Raw genomic sequence first — 14,522 nt, 5'->3', positions numbered from 1 at the left:
GGAAGGCGCCGCAGGAGGTGTTAGCAGAGGTCCCTGGAGGAGCACGGAGAGCAGCAGAGGCCTGGCGGGTGGGCGAAGGGGTGGGGGAGGGCGTCCCCATTACTGGAGTCCTCGGTGAAAAAGTGGCTGAGCCTTCCCCGGGGCCAAGGGTGAGCCTGCCCCACCCGAAGGGCGGCAGGGGGAGGGCAGGGGTCACGGAGATGGGACAGAGGACGGGGGGGGGCGGGCCCTTCCCCCGCGGCGCGGCACCCCGCTCCGGCCCGGCCGGGGGGCGGGCGCGGCGAGTGCTGGCGCGCGTCCTCGCGGGTGCAGGCGGGAAGCTGGGGCCGCGGGTGGCGCGCGTCAGGCGCGTAAGGCTGTGCTGGGAGCTGTTTCAGTGTGGCCGGCTGCGGGTGGGGGGCCGGGGTGAGGGTGGGGGGCCGCGGAGAGCCGCGCGCGTCATTATCTGGCCCCGGCCCGGCCCTCCGCGACCCCCGCCCGGCCTTTGGTTGCTGCGCGCTGAGTCTGGAGTTTCCCCCTGGGTCCTTTCTTGGGCCCGCCCGGGGAGGGGGTGCCATCAGGCTGGGCCCGGGCCTGCGGGGCGCCCCGAGGCGGGGGCCCAGTGGGCCGGGCCTGGTGCGAGGGGGAGGAGCTCTCCTTGCGGGACAGGGACTGGCTCCGGGGGGACGCGCTGGGGTGGCGCGGCGCGGCAGAGGCAGAGGGGCCTGGACTGCGCGGGGCAGGGGGCCTGGTGCCGGCTGGGGTTCTCCCGGGCCCCGGGCCCCGGCCGGGGGGCTGTTTGGGACGGAGATCAGCAGCGACGGCCGACCCTGGAGGCTTCTGCAACTGGAGCCTGCGGGACGAGGGGAGGGGGCAGAAGGCAAGAGAAAAGAGAAGGGCAAAGAAACAAAAAGGGAGAGACATTTTCAGAATGGCTGAACACTCAGCGGGGAGCCTGCTTCTCCCTCTCCCTCTGATTGCTGCTCTGCCTACTTGTGCTCTGTCTCTGTCAAAATAAAGAAATAAAATCTTTTTTTTTTTTTTTTAAGTCGCTGAGCACTGAGCCCTGGAGGCCTGCGGCTTCAGACCTGGGTGAGGCTGTGGAGACCAGGCACAGGTAGATAAACTAGGGCTGGTGCTCCGTCCTCCTGGGCAGGCTCTCTAGGGGCCACAGGCTCCTGGGACTGCTACCCGGCCTCTGTTTCATCTTTAAAATTCTCATGGATTTTACATTCTACTCTACCACCTACCCGTGTTTACATCGGTATGAATAATGTTTTCTCCCAACTACTTCTGGTCTTTAACCTTTGGCTTCAAATGCCTCATGGCACACCAGAAGATGTGTGTGAGCCCCACTGGCCCCCATTCACCTTCCTCAAGCTTGGCGTCCCTGACGACCCCTCTAGACATGTTCACTGTAGCCACTCCCTTGAGCCCAGTGACAGGGCTGGAACCTGAGAGGGAGGAGACACTTAGTTGGGGAGGAGACACTTAGTTGGGGAGAACAGGAAGCATCCTTCTCTGCATCCTTGCTAGGCCCTGACCTTGGCTCTGGGGAAGCTCCTGAGGTTGGAGGCCTTCTGCAGTCACCACCTGGCCACCGTAGGGCCAGCTGTGGTTTCTCACCTGCTGGTGATGGCTGTGTCGGAGGCGGGGCCAGAGCCATGAGGTCTGCTGGCAGCAGAAGGCTGCTGGGCTGCAGCAGGCGTGGGCATGCGGATGCTGATGGGGCGGGGAATCCGGCTCCGGGTGGCGGCTACCCGCCCAGCCTTCCTGGGGGCAGCAGGCTCCGAGGCAGGCGTGTCCTCCTCCGAGCCAGTGCCGGAGAGCGTCTCTGAAGCCCGGCGCTGCTCCTCACTGGAGGAGGACGAGGCCCCGGAGGCCAGCCGCAAGAGCAGGCGGCCCTGCCTCTTTTCCATCACCAGCCGCGCCAGGTCCTGCTGTGGCCGGACCCTCTTGCCCCACCGCTCTTTGGCCGACAGGGAGCCTGAGGGCTCCGAACCTGTGTCCTCCTCAGACAGCAGGACGGGGATCCGGCTCCTGGGGCGAGCGCCTGCCATGGCATGGCGGCTGGGGGAAATGGTGGCCAGTTTCTCGGGGCCTGGCTCCAGCTGGGACACTGGAGTCGGCCCGTTGGCAAGGGCTGGGCCATTGGGCAGTGAGTCTGTGGCCACCTCCGGGGGGTTGTCCCCGGGAGGGCCAGCCAGAGCACCGCTCTCCAGCCCTGACTGGGCAATGCCATTCTCTAGGGGCAGGGAGGCCCCCTCCTCCACAGCCCTCCCATCAGAGGGCGCCTCCAGGCCTAGTTCACCCCCAGCGCCCAGCTCCTCAGGCCGGGACACTTGTCCGCCGGAAGACATGACGTTGAGGTGGGTTTTCTCCGCAATGTGCACAAAGGTCCTCTCAACTTTGGTGAAGGGTGAAGAGGTGACGGCCACCCCTCCCGCCCCTGTGGTCACTGCCCCAGCCCCCGGCCCCGTCCCAGGTCCAGGGGGCTTGGGCTCAGACTTGAGGACAGAGGACAGGGTGCCCGGCTCAGACACGTCCAGCTGGCTGCCGGTGGGCTGGGGCCGCTCTTGCTGAGGAGTGAGGGCAGCCAGAGTGCCCAGGTCAGGGTCAGGGGCCAGGTCGGCAGTGACGGGCGACTTCTTCATGTCACCAGGGGAGACGAGCACCAGCGTTTTGGAGCCCTCCTCGGGCTCCAGGTCCCCGTCAGCCATGGAGGCCCGGCCCCTGGACTCTTTCTGGTCGTCAGCCAGCAGCGTGGATGGGGCACCCTCCTGACTCCGGTCCGTGCTCCTTTCACTCCCCTCACTGCTAGAGCCACTTTGAGGCCCCAACACCTCCCCTAGAGCCACTGCTTCCTCCTCCTCCTCCTCCTCTTCCTCCTCCTCCTCGTCTTCCTCCTCCTCCTCCTCGTCTTCCTCCTCCTCTTCTTCCTCCTCCTCTTCCTCCTCTTCCTCCTCTTCTTCCTCCTCCTCTTCCTCTTCGTTCTTCCCATTAGCTTGAGGCTGAACAGGAGCCAGTGGTACCTGGGGGGTGGTGAGCAGCATGTGGGAGAAGCCCACCCGCCGGACCCTGTTGAGCAACCGAGCCCGTTCTCGGTAATCAGAGAGATCTTTCTTGAAGTCCTGGTAGGGCAGGCTCAGAGGCACAGCTCGAGGGAGACCATTGACCTCAAACGGGGGTGCCACGGAGAACACCTGCAAGGGGCACACACAGGGATTCGCTGATGTCACCTGCCCTGCAGGGCCCGATGACACCAGCACTGCACCCACAAGCTGGGAGGCCCACATGCCCAGGTGCATGCGCCAGAAAGTGTGCTCCCTGAGGCTGAGCACTGGGCCTGTCTTGTTCATTGCTCTATCCCCCAAGGCCTAGAAGGGTCCCTGGCACCTAGTGAGGGCTCAGAAAGTCTCTGAGGAAGAATTGTGTACACTCTCCAGCTCCTCCTGAGGCCCCTGGCCCCGAAGCTGGCAGTTCCTCTGTCTCCCATCTCCCACCTCCTTCACTCTCCTCCCTGCCTCTGAAACCCAGAGCCAGCTTTAGTTCAATCAATAGAAGACAATGACAGCGGCAAGGCATCAGAGGCACGGTGTGGATCTCCCTTTGACAGAGGACGAAACCAGGTCCGGAGAGGAGTGGCAAGCGTCTGGGTCAGCCCTTGCTGCCTCCTTACAGGACAGGGTTTCTCTGCAGCCAAGGAACTGGCGACCAGGGCCATCAGAGCCTGTGCAGGAGCAGGGCAAAGTTCAGCTGTCCTCCACACCCCAAAATGCAGGTTGGGTGCCCTTGGAGCTCCAGTGCCCTCTTTCCTCCTGCCCTTTCCTGGCCTGTTGCTCAGGAATTCTCCAGCCCTCCCCAGCTGTGTGTTGAGTCCACAGTTCCTCCGGGAATTTGCAGCTAGCTTACAAAAGGCAGTTTCTTTCCACTTGATTTAGTTTTCCCTTTTGAAGCTTTGGGCAGAGCCCTTGGCAATGTGATGGCCTATGTTCTTGGTTTTCTGGACTTCTGCCACATCTCCCCTTAGTCTTCCAGACTAAGGATCTTTTCAGACTAGAAAGGCCTGATCACCCTGTCAGGACCTCAGCCCTTGCATCTTCTCCAGCTCTGACCAAGTCAACACACGCACATGCACACGCACACTCAAGCACGCATTTCCGGCACCCCTAGTGCACCAGGCCCCACCCGGGGCTGACATAGCTTCGTTTCAGGTGGGGATGGGGCTGACAGCGTCCAGTGCTTTGTCAGCCTTTTTGAACATGCTGTGCCCTGTCTTCGTAAACACAGCCCCTCCAGATCAGAAGCTCCAGAGATCGGACACCTCCAACACCTCCAGGTGCCATCCAGACTTGCAGGGAGTCCTGCTAAATATTCTTCAACCTCTGCGCCTGCTGTCTCAGCTGTAGCCCTATCAGGCCAGGGGGTGGGGGGGGGCGGGGGGATGGATTCCCCAATCACTGGCTTGTTCTCTCCTGCCCACCTAACCATTCTCCCTACAGCTGCTAGAGGGATCTTCCTGAAACTGAAATCTGACCCTATCTCTCTGCTTCCAACTTGCAGAAACCTACAATAGCCCCCACAGTCCTCAGGGGACAGTTCCAATTCTAGGCTGGGCACTTGGCCACGCTGCCCCGCCCCCATGACCTGGCTCCTCCCCTTCTGCTCTGAGCTCACCCTGAGCTGCGCCCTGGGATCCTTGCCCTGTGCCCTTGCCTGCTGATGCAGCCAGCAGTTCCCTAAGGGCTAGTCGCTTCTCACACAGCTGTCTTTCCCTCTGGTGGTCCCGCTGCCTGGGGATCCTGTCATTCCCTCTACTCACATGACAAATACCTGTCCTTCCTCCAGGACTGAACTCAACCAATCTTTAAGAAAACCTTCCTGTCCACCCACCAAGCAGGCATCATCACCCCCGTTTCTACTTGTTTTCTCACACCCCGATAGAGACACTTCGCTGCGCCCCTTGAGGGCCTGACCTGGCCTTTCTTTCTAGAAGTCCTGGAATGTCTATTGTCCTGGCCAAGATGGTAGAGGCCGTGAATCCGTGGATCACATACTGAACGAGACAGATGTGGCCCTTGTTTTCACAGAGTGCACCGTCTCTCTATTAGGAAATAATATGGGTTTGCAATGAGGTGGATGGAACTTGAGGGTGTTAGGCTAAGTGAAATTAGTCAATTAGAGAAAGACAACTATCACATGATCTCACTGCTATGTGGAATTTAAGAAACAAAACAGAGGATCATAGGAGAAGGGAGAGAAAGATAAAATAAGACGAAATCAGAGAGGGAGACAAATCAACCATAAGAGACTCAATCATGGGAAACAAACTGAGGGTTGCTGGAAGGAAGGGGGGTGGAGGATGGGGTAACTGGGTGATGGGCATTAAGGAGGGCATGGGATGGAATAAGCACTGGGTGTTCCTTAAGACTGATGAATCACTAACCTCTACCTCTGAAACCAAAAATAAACTATATGTTAATTAATTTAATTTAAATTTTTTTTAAAAACTACATTTGACCAAAAAAGGGGGGGGGATGAAATTGGGATTATGCACCCTCCACAGAGACTGTGATCATAAATGAGGTGAGATAAGCAATGGGTCTGGCATGTAGCTCAATACTCAGATACTCAATAAATGTCCGCTCCCTCCCAGCCTGCCTCCTGCCCTCTGCCCTGCTCCCTGGTCTGGAGATCACTGTCTCCCTCTCCAACCCCAGCAATGCCCCGATGCCACACCCATGGGAGAGAGAGTGGTGAGAAAAGGAGGGGCTCTCCCAGCTGAGGCCAACTAGCAAGCAGCCAGAAGGCAGGTGGAGGGCAAGGGGAGAATCCCCCAAGCTGAGGCTCTACCCAAGGCTGTGACTTCTCCCTTCCTCAACTGCCATAATCTTTCTCATGGTCAGACCATCTATGAGGACTGATTATGGTGGGGAGAGGGGTGCAAGATGGGGTAGCATCAGACCCCAGGCAGGACACTTGCCCACCCTGTCTGAGCCAGGCAGGGGACTTCCTTAGAGCTTAGTCTTCTTCACATCCAGGCTGAAAGTCCCTGGTAATTGTTTTCTTTTTCTACACCATTCCCATTATTCATTCATACATTCATTCATTCATTCAACAAACATTAAGCCCTGTTTCTGTGCTAGGCCATGTGCTGCAGCCCTCTGCCATGCTCAGTTACCAACAGTGAGGCTAAAGATGACTGGGCAGAGGTGGAGGGGTGCTGTGAGATCCTGGGTGTGTCGTGACTGTGGTGTAGGTGCCAAGGACCTATAGAGAGACACAGCTCTGATCATGTCTCCCCCCTGTCCAGCTCAGAACTCACCCACCCAACACCAGATGCGTCCCACCCAACGTCTCTGCCTGTTTTCTCTGTCCCGTCTCTGACACTTTGAGCAACCTTCTGGCCAGGCCCTGGATCTCTTTAGAAAATCCCATCTGTAGGACAGACCCTCCACTCACAGTGTCTGTGTTAGATCATCATAGCTCGAACCTTCTCCCTTCCATCTCAAAGCCCTCCCCTTCCACTTCACGGGAAGGAGGGGCAATAAGAACTGAAATCAGGCTTCAGTGACAAGGGCAGAATAGGACACAGGCCTAGAAAGAGCCACTGGCACACCCACTTCACAAAGCACATCAACCGAGGTGGCTCAGAACCCCAAACTCTTTCCATTGCCTCTCTGGCCTCCCACCCTCCCATGCAGGGAAACCTGGTATCCTGTGCCCTTTATCAGGAAGAGCCATGAATCTCAGAGTGGGGACAGCTTTGCCCTAAGGATCACTGACAAGCCCACCGGCCAGCTGGCATCTGGACCTGCTGTGTTTCCCAATTCAGGCTCCCTCCACACCTCCCCATGTGGCTCCTTGTTGGGGAGGACAGACCTGGGCTCAATTCCGCCCTCCTCAGAGAGGGGGAAGTCCTCCTTCACCCCCCCACAGCCTCTCCTGAATGCCCATGCCCAGTGACTATTCATGCATTTGCCCATGCTATCCTGTGCTCATTCATTCAGCCTCGATCCTTAGCCAGCCTCTGTGTGCTTGGTCCAGAAGTCTGGCAGATACCATGGGAGGGGGATACCAGTGACACTCTCCCATTCCAGTTCAGGGGCCAGCAAGCCTACTGCATTTCAGCAAGGGAAAATCAGGGCCTAGGGGAACTCATGTCTTCCTACTCCCTCTCCAGAGCAGCGATCCTTTATGATTCCAATTATATTTGTGGTTCTCCAGCTTGGCTTGGTACACCACTATCTAGGGGAGCTTTTTAAACCTACAGAGCCCTGAGTCCCACTCCCCTTGCCCCCAGATTCAAGTCCAAGATGAGGCCCAGAAATCTTTTAAAGCTTCCTGGTGGTTCTGAGGGAATGGCGGATGCGGTAAGGGTGAGTCATGGAGGAGGGGAGGCAGGCTGCTGAAGCTGAGACCCTCAGAGAGAATGAAAGCCCTAGCCCTCCCCTTGCCTCCATGGAGTCCAGACCCAAAGACTTCGGCTTCACCAACTTCAGAACCCAGCCAAGTCCATGTTTAACTCCAGTCAGCAGGAAAAGTGGAAGGAGGTGGATGGACCCGCCTCTGATCTTTTCCTGCCACCAAAACTGGTCTCTCCTCAGCCTTGAATTGCCTGACACTAGCGACACCCCCAGGGGTGGGTTTGTCCACATACCCCCATTCCAGACAGAGTACAGAGAGCGGCTCTCCTGTTTGGACCCTGGCCAAGACCAGACACAGCACACTGCACTTCAGCCCACAGTCCCAAGGTCAAAGAAGGGGGACTGTTGAGTGACCAAAGCCGGAGGATGGACCATGACCCTTTCCTCCTCCCCAGCAAGCCTCTCACGGCAGTGCTCCCCTTCCTTCTCCCTCAGCAGCCACTCCCGGCATCCTTCCCATCTCTCCTCCCCAGAGGAGCCCCCAATTGCCATAATTTCCCCACCTGAAAACCAGAGACATTGGCAGTGCGGTTCCCTTTGCCCACCACCAGCTTCCCCAGATTTCTCACCTGTCTGTCTGGGTCTGCGGACTCAAACCACATCTGCCAAGCCAGGAGCCCTCCAGCCCTCCCTCTGCTCTTCCACCCACACCCAGGGGTGCCACCCACACTGGCACACTGGCCATTGACAGTCATCTGGGTGGAAGGGCTAAGATGACCCGAGCTGACAGCGTGGGAACATTCTGGCTCAAGAAATGCAGCCGTAGCTTGCCCTTCTTCTGCCCCCATACTTGCTTTAGGCCCCAAGGAGTAAAGTGTGGCCTGGTGAGAGCACCCCACCCCCAGGCTCTGCACAATCCACTCTCTCACTGACTCCCCTGGACAGATCATTCTCCCCCACGCCAGAGCTGTCTCAGTTCCCCCATCAGAGCAGAGGGGCAGGGAAAGACTCCCAGGGTCCCTTCACAGGGCTCTCTGGCTTCCTCCTTACACACACACACACACACACACACACACACACACACACACGGCTTCAGTAGATTGATCCACAGAGAACAGATCTAGGTACCCACCCCTCTACTTCCCATCCATCCTCCAGCAAGTTAGCAATTAGGAGTCCAACCCCAGAGACCAGGGTCCATCCCTAACACCTTCCTGCGGATGAAAGGAGACTGCCAGCAGGGCAAGGGCTCCTGGAGTCCACCCCCTGGAAGACCTCTCAGGATTCCCCCTTCCCTTCCCCATCCTTGTCTTGGGGGCTGTGGGGCTGGATCCATTTATCTGGAATTTGCCGCCCCCCCGACCGGATCCCAGAATCAGCAAGACTAGCCCCTGCCCTCTGCCCGTTGGGTGGTGGGTTAGGAAGGAGAAGGATGAAAAGAAAGAAGGCGAGTCGCAGGTTCCTGGAAGGCGTCTTTAATCAGGATTTGGTAGTACACAAGCTCTCCGGATTGTCTGCATTAACATACAGGGACTAAAAAAGGCACAAGATCCCTCGCACAACGACGCGAGACGGCGGGGCGACCCCCACCCCCGCCCGTGCGCGGCCGTGTGCGCATGGGTGCGTGTCCGTGTCCCACCCCCCGTGGCGGCGCCGCGCGTGTGCATGTCGGTTTCAAGTGTTGGATTTGTACAGTACTCGCAGTCTAGGGGTGGGGGCTCAGTGCATGCTTTTCCACCCGGGCCCAGGCTCCCCCACCCCCGACGCCGCTATGTACACTGAGGACGCACCCCGGAGAGAAAGAAGAAGAAAAAAAAAAAAAGCGTCCCGTGTGTGTGTGTGTGTGTGTGTGTGTGTGTGTGTGTGTTTGAGTTTTTCGTGCATGCTTACGCTGGCCGGGTTGGGGAATAGTGCAAGCTTATAATACAGTATTATTGCAATACAAAAAGGGGTGGGGGGTATGATGGGAGGGGGAGACTTAGGAATAAACTGGCTGGAATTCGGGACTTCCGGAAGGGTCCTCTCCCCAACCCCTTCCCATCCCTCGCTCCCCTCCCCACCACGATTAGGAAGCGTCTCCCCATGCTGGAAGGGAATCCTGGGGTCCCTGGAAGAGGCTCAGCTGGGCCCGGGGCTGAGCTTCCCTCCTTCTCACCAGTCCTACCTCTCAGGGGGCAGGGGCCAGCCCTCTCCTTGCGAAATACTGTCAGACCTTAGGGCCCCCAACCCCGCCTGCTCCCCCACGGAAGCCCCTCCAGTGGGGGGGGGGTCGACGGAGCAAGTGCAAAGGAAGCGGATGTTGGTCCCTGAGTTTTATTTTCGGGGGTGGGGAGGGAGAAGAGCTGGAAGTGGGGGCGTGTTTGGGGACCCCCAGGGCCCTCAGTCGTGGAGTGGGGTCGGGCAGGAGAGACAGACGAAGAGGCGTGGGCAAAAAGGGAGTGTTGGGTGGCTCTGAGAAAACTAGGCTCAAAGCTTGGCTCCCCCTCAACTCTGGGCTCTTTGGCATCCAATTGCAAGGCCAATTATGGGAGCAGGGGGAGGCTGTGGTCGGCGAGGTAACAGGGATAGGGGTGGGGTGACGGGGGCCCTTCGAGCCCGGAGAACTGGCCAGCTCCCCCGCCCAGCCCCTCGTCTGCACCCCGGCCCTGAAAGCACTGAGGGGCGAGCCCGCGCCCCGGGGTCGGGGAGCCCAGCGGCCGCGAACCCGGGGAGGGGGAAAGCAAACACAAAGTTGGCGCGAGGGCGGGGCGGCAAGGGGGCTCACCCGGGAACTGGGGACTTTAGCAGCAGGCAGCTCGGCTGGGGCGCGCGCAGGGGCGGGGCGGGGCGGGGGCGGGGCTCGGAGGCCGGCCGGTACCCTGGTCGCGCGCGTAGCAGCTAGTTAAGACGACCGACCGTACATTCGTGGCGCGCGGGCCGCGGGGGCAGGAGTGTGGGGGCGGGTCCCGGGGGCGGGAAGTGGTGGTTGGGGTCCTGTTACAGTAGAGTTAGAAACCTGCGAGAGGTGCCCGGAAACGCGGCCTTTGTGCTCTCCCAGCCAGGGGCTGCTAATTTGCTGTCCGGAGAGTGGATGAAATGTGCGCGCAGCTATGGAGTGTGCGTGTGCGTGTGTATGTGTGAGGGCCAGTTAGTCGTGGCAAGGTGAACCCCACCCCCCTGCACCCGCAAAGACTGTGCAGGTAGAAGGGAGGATAAAGTGGTGGGACTGACGGCGGAGCCAAATGGAAGGAGGGTCTAGAAAAGTTCCCACAGGCCTTTGGGCTTCATTGCTCCTCCTCCCCCACTGCTTCTCAACTCTTTACTTGGGGGAAGGGGCCCACTCAGGCTCCGGGACGCCCTGAGCTTGGGAGCCCACTGGCTGCTATGGGGGAACCATCGGGGATATTTGAGGGATGTGGTCCTCAGGCTGGGAGCCTCTCCCTTAGGGAGAAGGATGCTTTAAATTTTTCAGAGACTGACCCACTAGTCCTAGGGGGCACCTCTGGCCCTAATGGGAATAATGCAAGCTTTGGGGACATGCCCCCCAACTTAAGGAGAGTGATTTGCCACACTCCTTGTTATCAAGGACTGCCTCTGGGGTGGGCTGATTCCTGCCCTTTGGGTTGGAATCTCAGTGGGGTTTGGGGTAGGGTGGGGTGACATTCAGGCCTTCCTTAGGGGTCATGCTTCCTTCCTCAGGTACCAAAGCAACCCAAAGACAGCAGAGAATATTCCATCCTCCCACAGCCAGAGGTCCCCACACACTCCTAAGCATGGTCTCCCCGGCCACTCAGTACAGACACATTTGCCATAGCTCCCCGGCCGTCCAGTGGTCCAAGCTCCCCCCACCACTGCCTGGGCAGACAGCACCACCCCTCCCCAGAAAAAGGAACCTAGGCAGGGCAGAGGAGAGAAAAGGAGGGTCCTGGGACCCTCTTCAGAGAGGACCCCTACTTCCCTGGGATTGAAGGGGTCTGTCCACCCCTCTTGGCTGGGGAAGCAAGGATGAATATGCCAGCATGGCTCAAAGGTGCCATCATTCCCCCATGTGCTGGGCAAGGCTGTGCCCATTTTCCCTAAAACTGGAAATGCAGAGGGAGATTGATGGGTTCAGGATGCTAGTCGTTGGGATGAGTGTTGAGTGGTTATTGCTGTGACCCAAGCTGCCTTGAGTGCGTAGGGATGTCTATTCATTACTGAGAATTCATTAGAGCATTTTTCACTGACCCAGGGTCCTGTGCCATCAGAGAAAATACTGGTCCTACCATGAGGACCCCATTTACCACAAACAAGTCCACTGGGTCCACTGGCCCACACGCATTCAGGCACACAAACCACGAGGTCACTGACATATGCACACAGCATACACCAACACCACACATCTCCACTGGCTGTGAGCTGCCTCCTCAAAGAAGCCCACCTGACTTGAGGTCCCAGGAAGAACATCATCCTCCTTGAAGTGCCGCAGTCTTGGACAGAAAGGAGTGGGGAGTCCTCAGGCTCACAGAGATTGCAAACTGAGTTCAGAGTCTCTGCCCTTAAACCAGTTTTGTTTGGCTCACAGTGATTTTTCTTTAAAAAGTTGTGTTTTTAAAAAATTTGATGCCAATAATTAAAAATCAGGAGATTTCACATAAAAATTGGAAGATAGTGGCAACAGTTGGCTGAGCTCACACCAGGGGGGGTGCATCTCCCACTTACCACAGTCCCCAAACCTGCCACTGTTTGACACGGCTTAGCCCCTGTTGAGGTGTGAGTTGGTGACCCTTGGCTCACCAATGCCAGTACCTGCCCTATCTGTGAGCCTGAAGCCCAGGACCCCCCACCCCAGTACCTCAAGGTCATGGTTCTGAGCACTGCCTTCTCACTGTGAATCTCCAGAGCTGCTTGGGGTGTGGGATGGAGAGGGCGGGGTCTCTGGAGAGATAGGGTGGGTCTTTTCAACCCACCCTCGTACTCTGGAGTGACCCCCTCTGCCCTACACCGTCCCACACCCCCCACACCCCCGGAGACACCATCAGGTGGAAATGGAGAAGGAAGGAGAGTCTGGCTTGGAGACAACCCCTTCCTTTTAGATAGAGTGAGGAGGGGCCAAGCAGGAAGGACAGTAAATAGATCACTACACAGAAAAACACTCTAAAACTTCTATCCAACAAGACCTCAATTATCCGGCATTGGCGGGTGTTTTTATGTTTTTGTAAGTTAAATAATCTGATTAATCCATTAAATGCAAATAATACTGGGATCAACCTCATAAAGTATTATGAGGATTAAATGAGTTAATTTTGTAAAGTGCTTAGATCACTGCCTGGCACGTAATAAGCACTGCTGCCAGTGACTGTTTAATAAAATAAAAAATTAATAATTGGAAGCCACCACTATACACAGAGTGTGACTATAAAGTACAAAAACACCATTTCCAAGTACAGCAAAGAGTGCTACCTCTTTTCACAACTGACTCTGAGAAGGCCGTGCATTTTTCCCCAGCAGGGAGTCATTTCTTGAAACATTCTGACCTCTTCCTTGGGAAACCCTTCTGGAGAAAAAGAGCCTGACAACACTGCAGACTCACAACTTCCCTACCCAGCCTGGGCCCTAGAACAAGGAACTCAAGTCCAAACCATGCATGGCTCTGCCGAGCTGCACATGAACTTGACCCAATTCATGTGGCTTCACATGGCCTGCGCGAATTCCAGAAATCGGAGCCACCCTCAAAGGATAATCATATTATCAAGATGCTCTCTTGTTGGCTTAGAGCTTTATGGCCAACAAGATGCTCTCCCACTACCAACGAAGGTATGCAAAAGGATGTCCCTCAAAGGACAAAATATTTGAATCATGATCTTACTTTAAAGGACACATCCTCTCCCACAGGTATCAGTTTTGGGATGTGTGTCTGTGTCTATGTCTGTGTCTGTGTGAAAATTCAGCCGCCTTTGGAATGCTTAACAGGATTCCCTACCTCCAATGGCTTTGGAAACAGAAATATGTACTAAATGCTAAAATGAGGCTGAAGCTAGTGCCATCATCTTTGATAAGTCACAAGGCACTTTGGGATCTTAGAGTACCTCAGGGTTCTGGTCACTGAGTGGGAGCCGTGCTCAGGTAGTGGAACCCTCTGGAAGGGAATGCCGGATAACTGAGTGCTTGGTCTCATCTAACCTCAGATAGCATGGGCCCTGCCCCCCACCCCATGGCTGCTGACTTTTGGAGCTGCTGGTGGACAGACTCCCCTTCACTTCACCCCCTGCCACTCTCTGGGGTGGATGGAAAGAGGGCCAATGAGGAAGGGAGTAGCCAAGGGGGCAGTGGTGGAATGTGGAAGGCGGGAGTGGGGTTACTGTTCATCCCACCCCCTAACCTTTGTGCTTTGTGTTTTCTGTCCTTTCTTTTTAAAGGGTCTACTCTGACCTCTCCTCTACCCTCTGCCAGAGCCGGAGTCTGGCAGAGCCACCCAAGACAGCACCACCCAAGACAGACTGGAGAGCAACAGAGGCTTGACCTTGGGGACATTCAGAAGCAAGCAGTTAGGATAAGGTGGGGGTGGGGCACCAGTACTAGGGCACGAATCTGGCTTTCATTCCTAGATGAGGACGGTGCTCTTGGCCTAGACATCCTCCAAAAGAACAGATTTTGAAGAAAAGAATGTAGTGAGTGTGGGCATAGCTAATGTGAGTGAGCTATACACAGCGCCAACCAGCCATGAGGACATTTTAGCCAAACAGCACTGCCCACCTTCCTCTGATATCCCCAAGCTGGGGCAAGGATCCTGAGGCCTCTACTCCAACCAGAGATAGCTGGGGAGTTGAAGGGAGTTGAGTTGGGAAGGAAGAGTCAAAGGGAGAAGGCAGGAGAGAGAGGAGCCAAGATGAGAGTAGGTACATAGGAAACTACCAAGGACTGCACAAATATTTTTCTGACTCCCTGACGCACACAACTACACCTTCACACACACCCATATACATAGGACTGCGGCACTGCAAATTCAGTGGTGTCATTCACACTGTAGTCAAATGTAAACGGTACTCCCTGGAATTGTGCAGTGCACAGCCTGAGCATCTATCCATGGCAGGCCTGCCTCATGCACATATGCTCATGTATAAGAACACTCATACTCACAAGTATTCATGCATGCACACAAGCATATACACAGATACGGTCTCACTGTAATAAATATTTTGCAAACCTTCAGGTCTC

The 14,522-nt window shown here is 56.7% G+C and overlaps 1 protein-coding gene across 2 annotated transcripts in view; it reads right to left on the bottom strand.

Annotated features, from left to right (window-relative positions):
• Positions 1-441: 441 nt before the first annotated feature.
• TTBK1 (tau tubulin kinase 1) overlaps positions 442-14,522 on the bottom strand; it is a 34,407-nt gene continuing 20,326 nt past the window's right edge. For both annotated transcript variants that reach the window (XM_044251287.1, XM_044251297.1), the window contains exons 13-14: positions 1,606-3,182; positions 442-832 (exon numbers count right to left, since the gene is read on the bottom strand). In XM_044251287.1, coding sequence (XP_044107222.1) covers positions 442-832; positions 1,606-3,182 — 1,968 coding nt within the window. The remainder of the gene's footprint in view (positions 833-1,605; positions 3,183-14,522) is intronic.

The sequence above is a fragment of the Neovison vison genome, chromosome 1 (assembly GCF_020171115.1).
Source record: "Neovison vison isolate M4711 chromosome 1, ASM_NN_V1, whole genome shotgun sequence".
Lineage (NCBI taxonomy): Eukaryota > Metazoa > Chordata > Mammalia > Carnivora > Mustelidae > Neogale > Neogale vison.
Note: the sequence above shows the minus strand (reverse complement) of the source record. Positions and strands in the feature narration are given on the sequence as shown.